This window comes from Chiloscyllium plagiosum, unplaced genomic scaffold (genome assembly GCF_037043375.1).
Source record: "Chiloscyllium plagiosum isolate Xiang-an unplaced genomic scaffold, Cpla_swu_hap1 HiC_scaffold_13, whole genome shotgun sequence".
NCBI lineage: Eukaryota > Metazoa > Chordata > Chondrichthyes > Orectolobiformes > Hemiscylliidae > Chiloscyllium > Chiloscyllium plagiosum.
In genome coordinates this window covers 4,300,038-4,316,064 of record NW_028270151.1, presented here as the reverse complement: position 1 = coordinate 4,316,064, position 16,027 = coordinate 4,300,038, and the positions used below count along the sequence as shown (strand labels likewise).

At 42.3% G+C, this 16,027-nt stretch overlaps 1 protein-coding gene across 6 annotated transcripts in view; it reads right to left on the bottom strand.

Annotated features, from left to right (window-relative positions):
- LOC122556369 (transmembrane protein 255B) overlaps positions 1-16,027 on the bottom strand; it is a 110,157-nt gene that overhangs the window by 55,214 nt on the left and 38,916 nt on the right. For all 6 annotated transcript variants that reach the window (XM_087993210.1, XM_043703001.2, XM_043703002.2 and 3 more), the window contains exon 3: positions 84-146. In XM_087993210.1, the coding sequence (XP_087849336.1) occupies positions 84-146 (63 nt within the window). The remainder of the gene's footprint in view (positions 1-83; positions 147-16,027) is intronic.

Here is a 16,027-nt window from a genome sequence, read left to right as displayed (position 1 = left end):
GGGCAATAAACGCTGGCCCAGCCAATGACACCTACATTCCATGAACGAATAAAGAGATTTAAGTGATTATTAAAACACCTTACCAGTTGCTTCCGATTTTCATCCAGGAAGAGTCCCAGCAGTCCCAGAAATGATCCAAAAGCAAGCTTTGGAAAAAATATGAACATAGCAATGTGAGTTACATTTATTCTAAACATAATTTTTTTTTACAGCTACTATTGCAACAAACTCAGATGAGATAATGTGTGACATTGCTGTGACTTTAAGAGTTGTATTTTAGTCCTGGTTTCTTTTAAAAGAGAGATTGAGTAAGGAATGGTGAGCAGAATGTGGGCGTGTAAACAGCTGGTGAGGCCTTGGGTTTTTTTTAAGTTGGAACAATACAAGCAGCCTGATGGGTGCTGTCAGCTCTCACAATCCAGGATTTCCAAGGTTTTCTTGCTTCTAAATACAGCAGAAGCTGCTGGAGTAAGCTATTTTTCCCCCTCTCTCGGTTGCAGATAGAAGCTGAAGTTTCTCTTCCTACTGCAGGCGTTACATGTGAGAAAATCTGTTTTCTGAATTTGCTAAGGGTGTATTTACGGGATGTTACTGTATTGCAACAGTTAATTAGTAATAGTTACTGTATCTATTATTCCGTTATTCTAAGTTATTCTAAGTTCTTCTTTCTTTGCTAAGGGTGTATTTACGGGATGTTACTGTATTGCAACAGTTAATTAGTAATAGTTACTGTATCTATTATTCCGTTATTCTAAGTTATTCTAAGTTCTTCTTTCTTTGGTTGTAATTTACGGTAGTGTTTGAATAAATTGTGTTTTGCTTAACATCAATTAGATTGATCGGTTGAATTGTGTCTGGAACACCACGCTTTCCATTTCCTTTTAAAATAAGAACAAGTTTGGGTCTAGGCTACCACCTTCAAATATTTTAAGGGGACCTGGTCTGGTCCGTAACAAATGTGAGTATTCAGCTATTTTAAGGATTCCATCTGTATGCAAATCCATCACAGCAAGTTGCAGAACCCTGTATTCTGTTTAACTATTTGGTACATTAGTAAATTTTTAAAAAAGGAAAGAATTCAAATGATCAACTCAGGACAAATAGGTGTTCTTTGTTGAAATCACAGATGTACCACAGGAGAAAGCAATGCACTGGCAAATTGAGCAAGTGTATAAGGCATGAGCAGGTGGCGTTGTGGGTTGTGGAACAAAGGCTCAGCTAACATGACTTTGACCAGATAAGAGCTTGCAGTAAACAATGAGGTGCTGGAGGCAAGGGTAGTGGGTTAACGAGGTAAAGAACATCCATTGTATAATGCCGGTTAACGAGGTGGGGAATATCCATTGTGAAATGCGAGATGACTTAATCTTTACTATTGATGCTCACTGATTATAACAGTCACCCAATCAATATAGATGTTGCCTTATTTGAATACTGCTCCATGTAGTGATTATATAAGTCATCAAGAATCTGCTGTTTGAGAGAAGACCAAAACCTCATGTCTCTGTGCACATGGGCGATCGTTCACATCCCTCCAGGGGCCGGAATAAAGATGAAGGAGGTAAAGCCATACAATATCTCTGAATATTTACTTCGACTGGTACAGGGATAGGGAAACAGGACGACAATATAGCGAGCCAGGTAGGAGTCCAAATGAATAGTTACTATTGGACGGTGTCAGTGATCGCGCAGAACACCGGTATCTCGAGACTGATGGGCCCACAAGGTAAGATTTTAAACCTTGGTCCCTCTCGATATTTCTGCGTGTCAGAAATGGTCCCCTCGTTCAATAGCTTTCTATTCTATAGACTCCTCGAACGGTAACTAGATTAGATTACTTAGTGTGGAAACAGGCCCTTCGGCCCAACAAACCCACACCGACCTGCCAAAGCACATCCATTCCTCTACATTTACCCTTGCACCTAACACTACAGGCAATTTAGCTTGGCCAATTCACCTAACCTGCACAGTTTTGGATTGTGGAAGGAAACCAGAGCAAACCCACGCAGACATGGGGAGAATGTGCAAACTCCACACAGTCAGTCGCCTGAGGCGGGAATTGAACCCAGGTCTCTGGCGCTGTGAGGCAGCAGTGCTAACCACTGTGCCACCGTGTTCAACTAGTTCACCGTGCCAACTAGTTCGATCGAGAGACACAGTTCGTAAACACGCTGACAAACAGGTGTTTAAGTCCCCTGGGTTTGATTAAGGTTCGAGTCCCCTGGATTTGATTGGGGTTCCAGTCCCCTGGATTTGATTGCGTTCGAGTCCCCGGACATATAGAGTAAGAAAAGGGGTTCGAGTCTATATGAGAAGTAAAGTGTGAAAGGGGTTAAAGTCCCTAGTGGTGAAATTTGAGGCTTTGTGAGTCTTTGTTCTGGGGGAAGAGAGTGGCTTGGACTGCGGTGCGTGTTCTTCGCTGCGAGGTGTTTTTTTGCGGGTGTGATTTTGTCGTGAGGATACAGCTGGTCTATCTTTCCTTCACACCCTTGTCTGGGAGTGGGCTGGCATTCCTCAGTCCAGTTCCACCCAGGTGAGAATGTTTTAGTGTTCTTGTTGTGTGTGTGCACCAGGTGCTGTTGGGGTTCACGGAGCATTGGGAATCTTGGACCAATGCTTGTGTTTTTTTTTGTTCTGTGGTGGTTGATTCGGAGTCTGTGGATGTAATTTATTTTTTTCAAACTCTGGTGTGGATCTTTTGGGGCCACCTCCTCTTCCATCTTTTTGGCTCCTCATTTTCCATTTTATGGATCATCACCAGGTGAACTGAGGGGGGGTCTCAAATGGGCACGTTTTTCCCCCCGTATTAAAATGAGAAGATTTCTGACCAGAGGCTCTTAAAAAAAATGAGAAATGCTGAGATTAAGATTGTACTAATACTTGGGTCACAAAAGAAAGTTGAAATGTAAATTGTGCCATGCTGAGAGTGTTTGATGTTTAAAAATTTTGTTTTTTTAAATGCTGGTTCAGAAAATCCCTTTAAGTAATCGTTTTGTCTTATTTGAAGCAGGATCTCAATTCAGTGTGTTTTGTGGGCTACGTAATGGGGCAGATTTTATTTTTATATTGAAATTGTATAACATTATGTCCTTTTTAAAATTATCAAAGTTGTAACCTTAAAACAAATTGATTGACTGCCTTGAACGAGCCCCTGATTTGCCTGTTTCGAAAGGGACAGATGGTTCAGTGGTTATGCTTTAGCGAGACGAGACTATTCTACTAAAATATCTTTGCTGCTGTGTTTTTAATGCAGAGTGGTCACAAAAAGAAGACTGCATTTTAATTTTGATGTTTTGTTAAGATTTTAGAGAATATTATAACATGAGGCTGAGCTGTTTCAGTTTGGTTAATTATTGTTAAGACTTCATTGGCCCCCTTCATATTGCAAATTCAGAAAATGCTGATCTCTACCAAAGTTGCCACTGTAATTTTGACTGTACAATTTAGAAGTTTATGGATTGTATAAAACTTGACAATGTCATAAATAGTGACCAGAGTAACAGACAGCAAGACGACTGAGCATCTTGAAATAGGCAGACACAATTTAGTGTAGTTAAATGTGTGACTGTCTTCATACTGATAACCACCTTGGCAAGGAAGGAATGAGAGAGGAAATGCAGAGATACTTTCAGCAGCTAACCTGTTCCTGAATGTTGTAATAACATCTCTGAGCCAGTTGTTTCTAGAGTTTCTCCATTCACAGGTAAAGCACATCTTTGGACCACTGCCCACCCCTCCACGACCTGGTCCAACAGATACAATCAGCTCCCCAGTCATGAGCACGAAAAGTGAAGAAACTAACAACAGTGAAGAGGAGGTCAGTACGCTTTTTGTCAGTGGCCTTCCTATGGACATTAAACCACATGCGCTTTACCTTGTCTTTCGATCATTTAAAGGATATGAAGGTTCATTGATCAAGCTCACATTAAAAAGCCATTGGCTTTGTTACATTTAACAGCAGAGCAGGAGCAGAAGCAGCAAAGAATGCTGCGTTCACCCTGCCTGCAGCATTTCACGTGCAGGTGCACTGGTAACCTCCAGCTGAAGCATCTCCGCAAGGATGGAAGCCTCGTCAGTTTTGTTAAGTATTTAATTGCGCTTACACAAGAATTCAGATTTCTCTGTGGAATGGTGTGCAAGGACAGACTGGATTTTGTTTTCAGGTTGTACTTTACTAAAGGAGATTTTGGATAACTGGCTCATTTCCACTCAACTTGAAGGGGATGAAGGGTTCACTAAGAACTATGGATTTAAGAACTTTACTGGTGAACATTTTCCCATGTGGGAATATCCGAGAAATTCTATTTACTGCATGGGCTAGTAATTTTTGTTGTTATAATCATTGCATGTTGTGTATCAATAACTTGCCTAAATATTGGCTGTCAGAATGTTATGAAAGCTGGTATTGCCATCGAGGTGGTTATCATGAAATGATAAAAGGTGGGAATGAGAAAGTATATAAGGTGTGAGCAGGTAGGAAAAGAGTTAAGTTTTGGGTTGTGTAACAAAGGCTCAGCTAGCATGACTTTGACCAGATAAGAACTTGCAGTAAACAATGAGATGCTGGAGGCAAGGGTAGCGGCTTAACGAGGTAAAGAACATCCATTGTATAATGCCAGTTAAGGAGGTGAAAAGCATCCATTGTGTAATGCCAGTTAACGAGGTAGAGAACATCCATTGTGAAATGCCAGATGACTTAATCTTTACCATTGATGCTCACTGACTATAACAGTCACCCAATCAATATAGATGTTGCCTTATTTGGATACTGCTCCCTGTATGTGACTATATAAGTCATCAAGAATCTGCTGTTCAAGAGAAGACCGAGAACTCATGTCTCTGTGCACATGGGTGATTGTTCTCTCTCCCTCCAGGGTGTGGAATAAAGATGAAGGAGGTAATGCCATACTGTGCCTCTGAATGTTTGCTTCGACTGATACGGGGATAGGAAAATGGGACGACAAAATTACCTGCACTTTGAGCTAATTTTGCCCTCCCAGATCTGGAGCAGCTTTATTTAGCTGCACTCTCGAGTTCTGAAATAATACTTCTGCTTTTTTTCCATCTATTGCACTTTTCAGCCACAATACCCCACTCTTTTCAAAATCACTTTGTATGTTAATTCTATCCTGATTTTTAAATCCCTCCTTTAAACCAAACTTCCTTGCTCTGCTTTCCATGTGCTACCATTCAACAACATATTTTTCCCCTAACTTCTTTCTTTATTATTTTGGTTTTGATGTTAACTTATACCTTCAAATTACTGACTCACTAAAACACAAACATGTTTCCCCTTATTCTACTTACTTAACATCTGGTCAAATGCTTTTAGTAATTCCATACATTCAACCAACACTCATTTATTTTAGCAATTCACTCTTATATCCCTATTAAACATGGGCGGCATGGTGGCTCAGTGGTTAGCACTGCTGCCTCATAGCACAGAGACCCGGGTTCAATTTCCGCCTTGGGCAACTCTCTGTGTGGAGTTTGCACATTCTCCCTGTGTCTGCATGAGTTTCCTCCAGGTGCTCCAATTTCCTCCCAGTCCAAAAAAAATGTGCAGGTTAGGTAAATTGGCCATGCTAAATTGCCCATCGTGTTAGGTGAAGGGTTAAATGTAGGGGAATGGGTCTGGGTGGGTTGCTCTTCAGAGGGTCGGTGTGGACTTGTTGGGCCGAAGGGCCTGTTTCCACACTGTAAGGAAATCTAATCTAAACATGTTAAATGCAACTTTGTAAATCTACATTACATCATTGATTAACCTCTGTCTTTTCACCTATAGTAGAGTTTGTGTCTAATATTATGGCCTTTAGATGTTTACTTAGTCACGGTATTGGTTTATTGGTTTATCATATAGTGACCCTTACCATTCAGTAATCAGACCTGCAATGGCAGTATGCATTAGATTCAAGTTCCACCTGTTCCTGAATGTTGTAATAACATCTCTGAGCCAGTTGTTTTAGAAAATACCCATACAATGTGTCACACAGGTGTATCCTAAATTCCCTCTGCCACAGAACAGCAGTCAATCAGATGCTGGGACATCACAGATGGCCTGTGCTTGATATCAGCGATGGTTAGATTGGATTTTCATTTAGGAGGGCAGTGGCATTAGTGATTTTGTGTTTACCTCAAGTGTGTCCAATTAGCTTTTACCATGATCATGGCATCCAAACATTGAAGTCTATGGGGTTTACGTTTCTACCTTTTCTTGGTCGGTCAGATCTTTATAGATTTTCTTTTCAAAGTAACTGATGTTGGTTATGCTTCAGTCACACACAGTAGTTGGAACAGCACAGAGCAAGAGAGGTTTAAAGAGCCATCAGCCTCTCATTGCTGCTGTCTGCAGGTAATTCAGGCATTAACTTTGTATGGATAAAAAAGCCTATTCTACAACTCAGTGTGCAGCCCCAGTTGACCACTGCAATAAAAGCTGATGGTGCATACAATGTTAAACTAACGGTTGTTAAGGAACTGAATCTTACTGAGGGCAGCTGTGAGTTCCTTCACATTGGTATGTCAGCAACAAATATTCCAGGAGGCAAGGATTATGGTGCATTTCTGAAAGTACCATTGCACTTTATGACTGGATGCCTCGAATCAGCAGGCCAGCAGGCTTACGATGGAGAGAGAACAATCTTTTGGGATATTTCGCATAAACCTCCAGAGCTGGAGTGAGTAATGATGCCTCCGAAATCAGCTGCTTTGTCATCATGGAGGATACAAGCAAAACAGTTGCTCTAAGATAAATGTCGAATAATCATCAGATTTGAACCTCAGAAAATAGGGCCAGTGTTCTTCTGTACTGGCTTTCCAGTTCAACTTCCATATTCAGGGATTTCCTCTAGTTCTGTCCCATATTGAATTAAGAGTTCTGTCTCATCTCACTGTCTCTTTCATCCTTTTAGTCAAAGCTGTGATAGACCCAAGATGGTCAGACATTTCCCATGGTTACTATGTTGGCCAACCGTAAAACATTACTTTCCAAGATAGCAGGAAATCTTTGAGACTGACTTCAGCAAATCATTCATTTTCGAAACTAGGGAGAACCACAAGTTTCTCTTGAATAAGATAACAAAGGAAATGGCCAATCAAAGATTTATAACATTTGCAAATAAATACCTGACCAAGCCTGGTGTTAATTTTAAATATCTCTGATCTTTTAAGTGAACTGAACATCTGGCGCGATGTAAGCTCATGACCAGGGGTCCATTCAGGCTGTGATGAGGAGAAATGTCTTCACCCAGAGAACGGGGTGTGCCTGTGGAATGCACTGCCACAGAAAGTGGTGGAGACCAAAATATTGAAAGTTTTCAAGAAGGATAAGGTTAAAAATTGCATAACTAGTTATCTGGTGAAGCAGCAGTGCTCCGAAAGCTAGTGCTTCCACATAAACTTGTTGGACTACAACCTGGTGTTGTGCGATTTTTACCTTCATCCACCCCAGACCAACACCACTTCAAGAAGGAGTTACATATAGTTCCTGAGGACTAAAGGGATCAAAGGATATGGGGAGAAAGCAGGAACAGGGGACTGAGTTGGATTATCAGCCATGATCGTATTGAACAGGGAAGCAGTCTACTCCTGTTCCTAGTTTCTATGTTTCTGTGTGCAGTTTGTTAGACAATAAATAAAATTATTTTTCCTTAACTTCAAACAATCAACTTGAATCTAGTTGATTAATTTTCATCCTAATCCTTCTGCTGCCAATGCCTCAGAAAGGCTGTCCAGCAAATTGGCACTGTAGTTTAAAATGATTAAAATACTGACATAGCCACAAATTCCTGTTAAATGTTCTAAATACCTGAAACTCAATTTGGCAGCACAGATACAAAACTGTAGAACAGGTTGTAAGACAGCACAAGACTAGCATCTGATTTTATGATGACTTCGACACTCAAAGCACAAGCAAAATTTGCAATCTCTTTAAAAAGTCTGTGGATTCTGTAACTGATGATATAAAATTTTAGGAAGGTGCTTTTAAGAGTTTCTCTCATTGTTGAGGGATTGTAAATTGTAATTTTCTTGAATAGTATGAAATGCTAAGCCATGCGACTAGGCAACACTTAACCTGGAAGCAGTACCAACAGGAAGGAGTTCAATGTATGAAAACCCTGTGGCTTGTAGACATAAGAGACAACTTCTGACAATACATAATTGCAGTGGGAATAGAATCAAGAAGGCATATTTGTCAACCAGTCTCCCATGAGGAACCTTGTTGAAAGCCTTACTGAAGTCTATATAGATCACATCTACTGCTCTGCCCTCATCAATCCTCTTTGTTACTTCTTCAAAAAACTCAATCAAGTTTGTGAAACATGATTTCCCACGCATAAGACTATGTTGACTATCCCTAATCAGTCCTTGCCTTTTCAAATACATGTACATCCTGTCCCTCAGGATTCCCTCCAACAACTTGCCCACCACCGACGTCAGGCTCACTGGTCTATAGGTCCCGGGCTTGTCCTTACCATCCTCCTTAAACAGTGGCACCACGTTAGCCAACCTCCAGTCTTCCGGCACCTCACCTGTGACTATCAATGACATAAATATCTCAGCAAGGGGCCCAGCAATCACTTCCCCAGCTCCCCACAGAACTCTAGGGTACAGCTAATCAGGTCCTGGGGAGTTATCCACTTTTATGTGTTTCAAGACATCCAGCACTTCCTGCTCTGTAATAAAGACATTTTGCAAGATGTCACCACCTATTTCCCTACAGTCTATATCTTCCATGTCCTTTTCCACACTAAACGATTATGCAAAATGCTCGTTTAGTATCTCTCCCATCTCCTGCGTCTCCACACAAAGGCTGCCTTGCTGATCTTTGAGGGGCCCTATTCTCTCCCTAGTTACCCTTTTGTCCTTCATGTATTAGTAAAAACCCTTTGGATTCTCCTTAACTCTATTTACCACAACTGTGTCATGTCCCCTTTTTGCCCTCCTGATTTCCCTCTTAAGTATACTCCTACTGGCTTTATACTCTTTTAAGGATTCACTTGATCTATCCTGTCTATACCTGACATATGCTTCCTTCTTTTTCTTAACCAAACCCTCAATTTCTCTAGTCATCCAGCATTCCTTATGCCACCAGCCTTTCCTTTCACCCTGACAGGAATATACTTTCTCTGGATTCTTGTTATCTCATTTCTGAAGGCTTCCCATTTTCCAGCCTTTACCCGCGAACATCTGCACCCAATCAGCTTCTGAAAGTTTTAAACCGTCAAAATTAGCCTTCCTCCAATTTAGAACTTCAACTTTTAGATCTGGTCTATTTTAAAACTAATAGAATTATGGTTGCTGGCCCCAAAGTGCACCCCCACTGACACCTGTCAGCTGCCCTGCCCTATTTCCCAAGAGTAGGTCAAGTTTTGCACCTTCTCTAGTAGGTACATCCACATACTGAATCAGAAAATTGTCTTGTACACACTTAACAAATTCCTCTCCATCTAAACCCTTAACACTATAGCAGTCTATGTTTGGAAAGTTAAAATTCCCTACCATAGCCTCCCTATTATTCTTACAGATAACTGAGATCTTACTAATTTGTTTCCCAATTTCCCTCTGACTATGAGGGGGTCTATAATACAATCCCAATAAGGTGATCATCCCTTTCTTATTTCTCAGTTCCATCCAAATAACTTCCCTGGATGTATTTCTGGGAATATCCTCCCTCAGCACAGCTGTAATGCTATCCCTTATCAAGAACGCCACTCCCCCTCCTCTCTTGCCTCCCTTTCTATCCTTCCTGTAGCATTTGTATCCTGGAACATTAAGCTGCCAGTCCTGCCCATCCCTGAGTCATGTTTCTGTAATTGCTGTGATATCCCAGTCCCATGTTCCTAACCATGCCCTGAGTTCATCTACCTTCCCTGTTAGGCCTCTTGCATTGACATAAATGCAGTTTAATTTATCAGATTGAGACCGAGACTGAGACTGACTCAGTCTCTTTGCTCATCATCTCCCTGGGTCCCACCCCCAACCACCCTCCCCCCCCCACACCCACCTTACTAGTTTAAATTGTCCCAAGCAGCTGTAGCAAATCTCCCTGCCAGTATATTAGTCCCCTTCCAATTCAGGTGCAATCCTTCCTTCTTATACAGGTCACTTCTACCCAAAAGAGATTCCAATGATCCAAAAATGTGAATCCTTCTCCCATACACCAGCTCCTCAGCCATGCATTCATCTGCTCTATCCTCCTATTCCTGCCCTCACTAGCTCGTAGCACTGGGAGTAATCCAGATATTACTACCCTTGAGGATCTCCTTTTTAAATTTCTGCCTAACTCTGTATTCTCCCTTCAGAGTCTCAACCTTTTTCCCTTCCTATGTGGACAATAACCACTTGTTGGCCCCTCTCCCCCGTGAGAACATTCTGCACCCTCTCTGAGACATCCTTGAACCTGGCACTAGGGAAGCAACACACCATTCTGCTTTTTCGCTGCTGGCCACTGAAACGTCTGTCTGTGCCTTGGACTAGAGAGTCCCCTAACACTATCGATCACTTGGAACCTAACATACCCATCATTACATTAGAGCAGTCTCGATACCAGAAACTTGGCTGTTCATGCTACATTCTCCTGAGAATCCATCACCCCCTAAATTTTCCAAATCAGCATACTTATTTGAAATGGGGATAGCCACAGAAGACTCTTGCACTACTAGGCAAAAGTGAGGACTGCAGATGCTGGAAACCAGAGTTTAGATCAGAGTGGTGCTGGAAAAGCACAGCAGGTCATGCAGCATCCGAGGAACAGGAAAATCGACGTTTCGAGAAAAAGCCCTTCATCAGGAAGAGGCAGGAAGCGTCCAGAGTGGAGAACCCCTGGAGGTCTCCTGCCTCTATTCCTGATGAAGGGCTTTTGCCCAAAACGTCGATTTTTCTACTCCTCGGATGCTGCCTGACCTGCTGTGCTTTTCCAGCACCACTCTGATCTAAGCTCTTGCACTACCTGCCTATCTCTCTTACCTTTCCTGGAGTTAACCCATCTCTGTGACTTTATCTGCAACTTTTCTCCCTTCCTGTAACTGCCATCCATCACACCCCTTTGCTCTTGTAAATTCCGCATTGCCTCTAACAGATCCATTCGATCTGATAGGATTCGCAACTAGCGGCATTTATTGCAGATATAATCCCCAGTAACACATAAACTCTCCCTAAACTCCCATATCTGACAAGAGCACATCACTCTACTAAGGGCCATTTTTGCTTCTTTCAATCTAATCCTAAGGGACAGGATTTACATGTATTTGGAAAGGCAAGGATTGATTAGGGTTAGTCAGCATGGCTTTGTATGTGGGAAGTCATGTCTCACAAACTTGACAGAGTTTTTTTAAGAAGTAACAAAGAGGATTGATGAGGGTAGAGCAGTGGATGTGATCTATATGAACTTCAGTAAGGCGTTCAACAAGGTTCCCCATGGGAGACTGGTTAGCAAGGATAGATCTCATGGAATACAGGGAGAACTAGCCACTTGGATACAGAACTGGCTCAAAGATAGAAGACAGAGGGTGGTGGTGGAGGGTTGTTTTTCAAAATGGAGGCCTGTGACCAGTGTGATCGATGCTGGGCCTACTACTTTTCATCATTTATATAAATGATTGGGATGTGAACATAGGAGGTGTACTTAGCAAGTTTGCAGATGACACCAAACTTGGAGGTGTAATGGACAGCAAAGAAGAGTACAACATGATCTAGATCAGATGGGCCAATGGGCTGATGAGTGGCAGATGGAGTTTAATTAAGATAAATGCGAGGCGCTGCATTTTGGAAAAGCAAGTCTTAGCAGGACTTATACACTTAATGGTAAAGTCCTAGGGAGTGTTGCTGAACAAAGAGACCTTGGAGTGCAGATTCATAGCTCCTTGAAAGTGGAGTCATAGTTAGATAGGATAGTGAAGGTGTTTCGTATGCTTTCCTTTCTTGGTCAGAGCACTGATGATAGGAGTTGGGAGGTCATTTTGCGGCTGTACAGGACACTTGATTAGGCCACTTTTGGAATATTGCGTGCAATTCTGGTCTCCTTCCTATCGGAAAGATGTTGTGAAACTTGAAAGGGTTCAGAAAAAATTTATAAGGATGTTGCCAGGGTTGGAGGATTTGAGGAGAAAGTGAGGACTGCAGTTGCTGGAGATCAGAGCTGAAAAATGTGTTGCTGGAAAAGCACAGCAGGTCAGGCAGCATCCAAGGAGCAGGACAATCGACGTTTCGGGCATATGGGGGAGGTTGAATAGGCTGGGGCTGTTTTCCCTGGAGCATCGGAGGCTGAGGGGTGACCTTATAGAAGTTTATAAAATCATGAGGGGCATGGATAATGTAAATAGGCAAAGTCTTTTTCCTGAGGTGGGGGAGTCCAGAATTAGAAGACATAGGTTTAGGGTGAGAGGGGAAAGATATAAAAGGGACCCAAGGGGCAACTTTTTCACGCAGAGGGTGGTACATGTATGGAATGAGCTGCCAGAGGAATTAGTGGAGGTAATACAATTACACCACTTAACAGGCATCTGGATGGGTACATGAATAGGAAGGGTTTAGAGGGATATGGGCCAAATGCTGGCAAATGGGACTAGATTAGGTTAGGATATCTGGTCGGCATGGACGAGTTGGACAGAAGTGTCTGTTTCCGTGCTGTATATCTCTATGTCTCTATGACTAGACTCTAAATGGTTTAACTGCACAGCAGCAAACTGCATTTGACTCAAAGATAATATCATCTTTGATCGCCCAGCATTTGCCCTGAACTGAAGAAAAAATGGTTGAATACATTGGACTCCACAGAAAACATCAGTCAAAATAACTTCTTGATTTCTAAATATTGTCAGCGTGCCTGGAAAAGTAATGTAAGTCTTATGTTTTCAAGGCATCTCTCTCAAATGCTGTCCTTGGATTCAGTGCCAAAATGAGTAACATAGTTCTTGCTCCCAATGAAGCAACATGTGGTTTTAACTATCAATTTACCTCCCCATGTTGAGAACCCATAGGTCAAATAAAAACATTCATTGCTTGTTATTGTATCAGACTCACAGGATATATAGTTAGCTCCTGTGTAATCTCCTTGAGGTGCCTTAAGTTATAAACTGCAAAACAGATTCATTAAACAGTGAAAAGTAGCAAAGATATCCAGTGAGTCCCACAGTAATATACAGACTTTGATGTGCTTTCAAATATTGAAAATAACAATTGTGCTTTTGCACCTAAAATGTAACGTAGACCACTTTCAAAACAGGGCCTAAATTCAAAGCCCTGTGCAGTCCCCTGTCTACCCCTCCATATTGGAGCCATACCTTCTGGAAATTGACTGAAACAAAGGAAATGTATTGATTAAAACCAGGTAGCACTGACAATCAAACATGTACTCTTAAACAAAAAGGTAAAAGCTTAACTGAATGGTTTAGTCTATTCCTGAAAAAAAAACTTTCCACTTTCAAATGATTTGGACAAACTGAGCCAAGGGCCAGTCCAGTCAGTTTCCCCACGAGGGCTGTCAGCCAGAGGAGGTGAGTTTCCCTCCTTCGTGTGGCCCCTTGGGCTCTACCCACCTTCCCCTAACAGTCCACCCACTCCACAGGGAGAACTTCTCTTCCATTCACCACTCCAACTCTGACCAGCTACACTTTCCATTCTGCTGCTCCTCCAGGGCAGAAGCAGTAAAGTGCACGAGCGATGCTTACTGGGTCTGTTTCACCTTCTATAACTCAAACTGTCTTTACTCCAAAACACCCGAAACCCCAACCGTTGAGCTACATCCTGATCCAACAGCTGTTCCAATGTGGTGGTGACCTGCTGGTGGCCCCATGGGTCTCCTGGTCTTGGGAAATCCCAATTTGAGTGGCTTCAGGGCAGATGGCTTTCCCCTCGGCACGCTCCTCCTCACCATCCCCCCCAACTCTTTTGTTGGGGCTCAAGGAATCTGATGTCTGATATAAGCCAGCCCAGTGAGTCTGAAGGATCACCCCATTACTTCACGGTGCTCACACTGTTAATCTCGTGCATTTCACCTCTTTTAAAAGTTCATTCATGGGAGATGGGAATCTCTAGCCAGTTCAGCAATTACTGTCTATCCCTAATTGCCCTTGAAAGGAGTGGTCTACTTGGCCGTTTCAGAGGGCAGGTAGGAGTCAATGACCATAAGATATTGGAGCAGAATCAGGTTGTTCTTTTCATCCGGTCTGATCCGCCACTTGAATCATGGCTGATACGTTTCTCAACCCCATTCTCCTGCCTTCTCCCATAACCTTTAACTAATCAGAGACCTATCTGTCTCTGTCTTAAATGAACTTAATGACTTTGCCCCCACAGCCCTCTGCAGCAATGAGTTCCACAGATTCCCCACCCTCTGGCTGAAGAGATTCCTCCTCATCTCAGTTCTAAAGGGTCTTCCCTTCACTCTGAGGCTGAGTCCTTGGGTCTTAGTCTCTCCTACTCATGGAAACATCTTCTCCACATTCAGTGCCTGATGTGGAGGTGCCGGTGTTGGACTTGGGTGGACAAAGCCATAAGTCACACGACACCAGGTTATAGTCCAACAGGTTTATTCAAAAGTCATAAGCTTTCAGAGAGCAGCTTCTTCATCAGACAACATCCACCCATCCAGGTCTCTCAGTATTCTGTCAGTTTCAATCTGATCCCCCTCATCCTTCTAAGCTTCATCAAGTGTAGACCCAGAATCCTCAACCCCTCCTCACATGACAAGCCCTTCATCCTCTGGATCATTCTTGTAAACCTCCTCTGGACACCCCTCCAACACCAACATATCTTTCCTTTGATAGGGGGCCAAAACTGCTCTCAATACTGCAAATGCAGTCGGTTCTGACCAGAGCCTTAGACAGCCCCAGCAATACATCTCTGTTCTTGCATTTGCCTTCCTGACTGCTAACTGAACCTGCATGTTAACCTCAAGAAACTCTTGAACTGGGTTTCCCAAGTCTCTTTGCACTTCAGGTTTCCAAAGGCTTTTCTCTATTTTGAAAACAGTCTCTGCCTCTATTCTTCCTACCAAAGTGCAGAATCTCACACTTTTCCCACATTGTATTCCATCTGCCACTTCTTTGCACACTGTCCTCGCCTTTCCAAGACCTTCTGCAGCCTTCTTATCTCAATACTACCTGTCTCTTTACCTATCTTTGTGTCATCTGCAAATGTAGCCACAATGCCCACAGATCCTTCATCCAGATTGTTAATGTATAACATGGTCCCAACACTGAACACTGCAGAACTCCACTAATCATCCAATGCAACCCTGAAAAAGACCCTTAATCCCTACTCTCTGTTTTCTGCCAGTCAACTAATAACTCACCCCTAACACCATGTGCTCTTATATTACTGAGCAACCACCTGTGTGGCACATTGTCAAAGGCCTTCTGGAAATATGTCATATGTAGGCCAGACCACACAAGGATGGCAGATTTCCTTTTCTGAGGGATATTAGTGAACCCGATGGGTCTTTACAACAATTGACAATGGTTACATGGGTGCTATTGGGCTAACTTTTTTTTAAACTCCAGATTTTATTGAATTCAAATTCCACCATCTGTCATTGTGGGATTCGAACTTGTGACTCTAGAACATTAGCGTTAATCTGGGATCACCACTAGGACTGGATTACTGCCAAGAAAAAAATACCTGAGTAGTTTATAAGTTTGCAGTAAATGCCACGTTGCCTTACAAAATTAATGAAATATCAATGCTTTTGATTTTCTGTCAGCAATTTCAGTTTGTAGGATTGAAGAGAAATTTGAGCTAATTAAATTGGCATGCAGCAGACAAAGTTGAGTGTGATGAATAACAAAATTGGCTCAGACGGTGCACCACATGCACATTTGTAAAGTTTCAGAGGCTGAGGGGTGTCCTTTATAAAATTATGACGGGTATGGATAGGCTAAATAGATATAGTATTTTCTCTGGCAATGGGGAGTCTAGAACTAGAGGGCATAGGTTTAGGGTGAAAGGAGAAAAATTTAAAAGAGACCGAAGGGGCAATTTTTTTCACATAGATGGTGGTGCGTGTATGGAATGAGCTGCCAGAGGA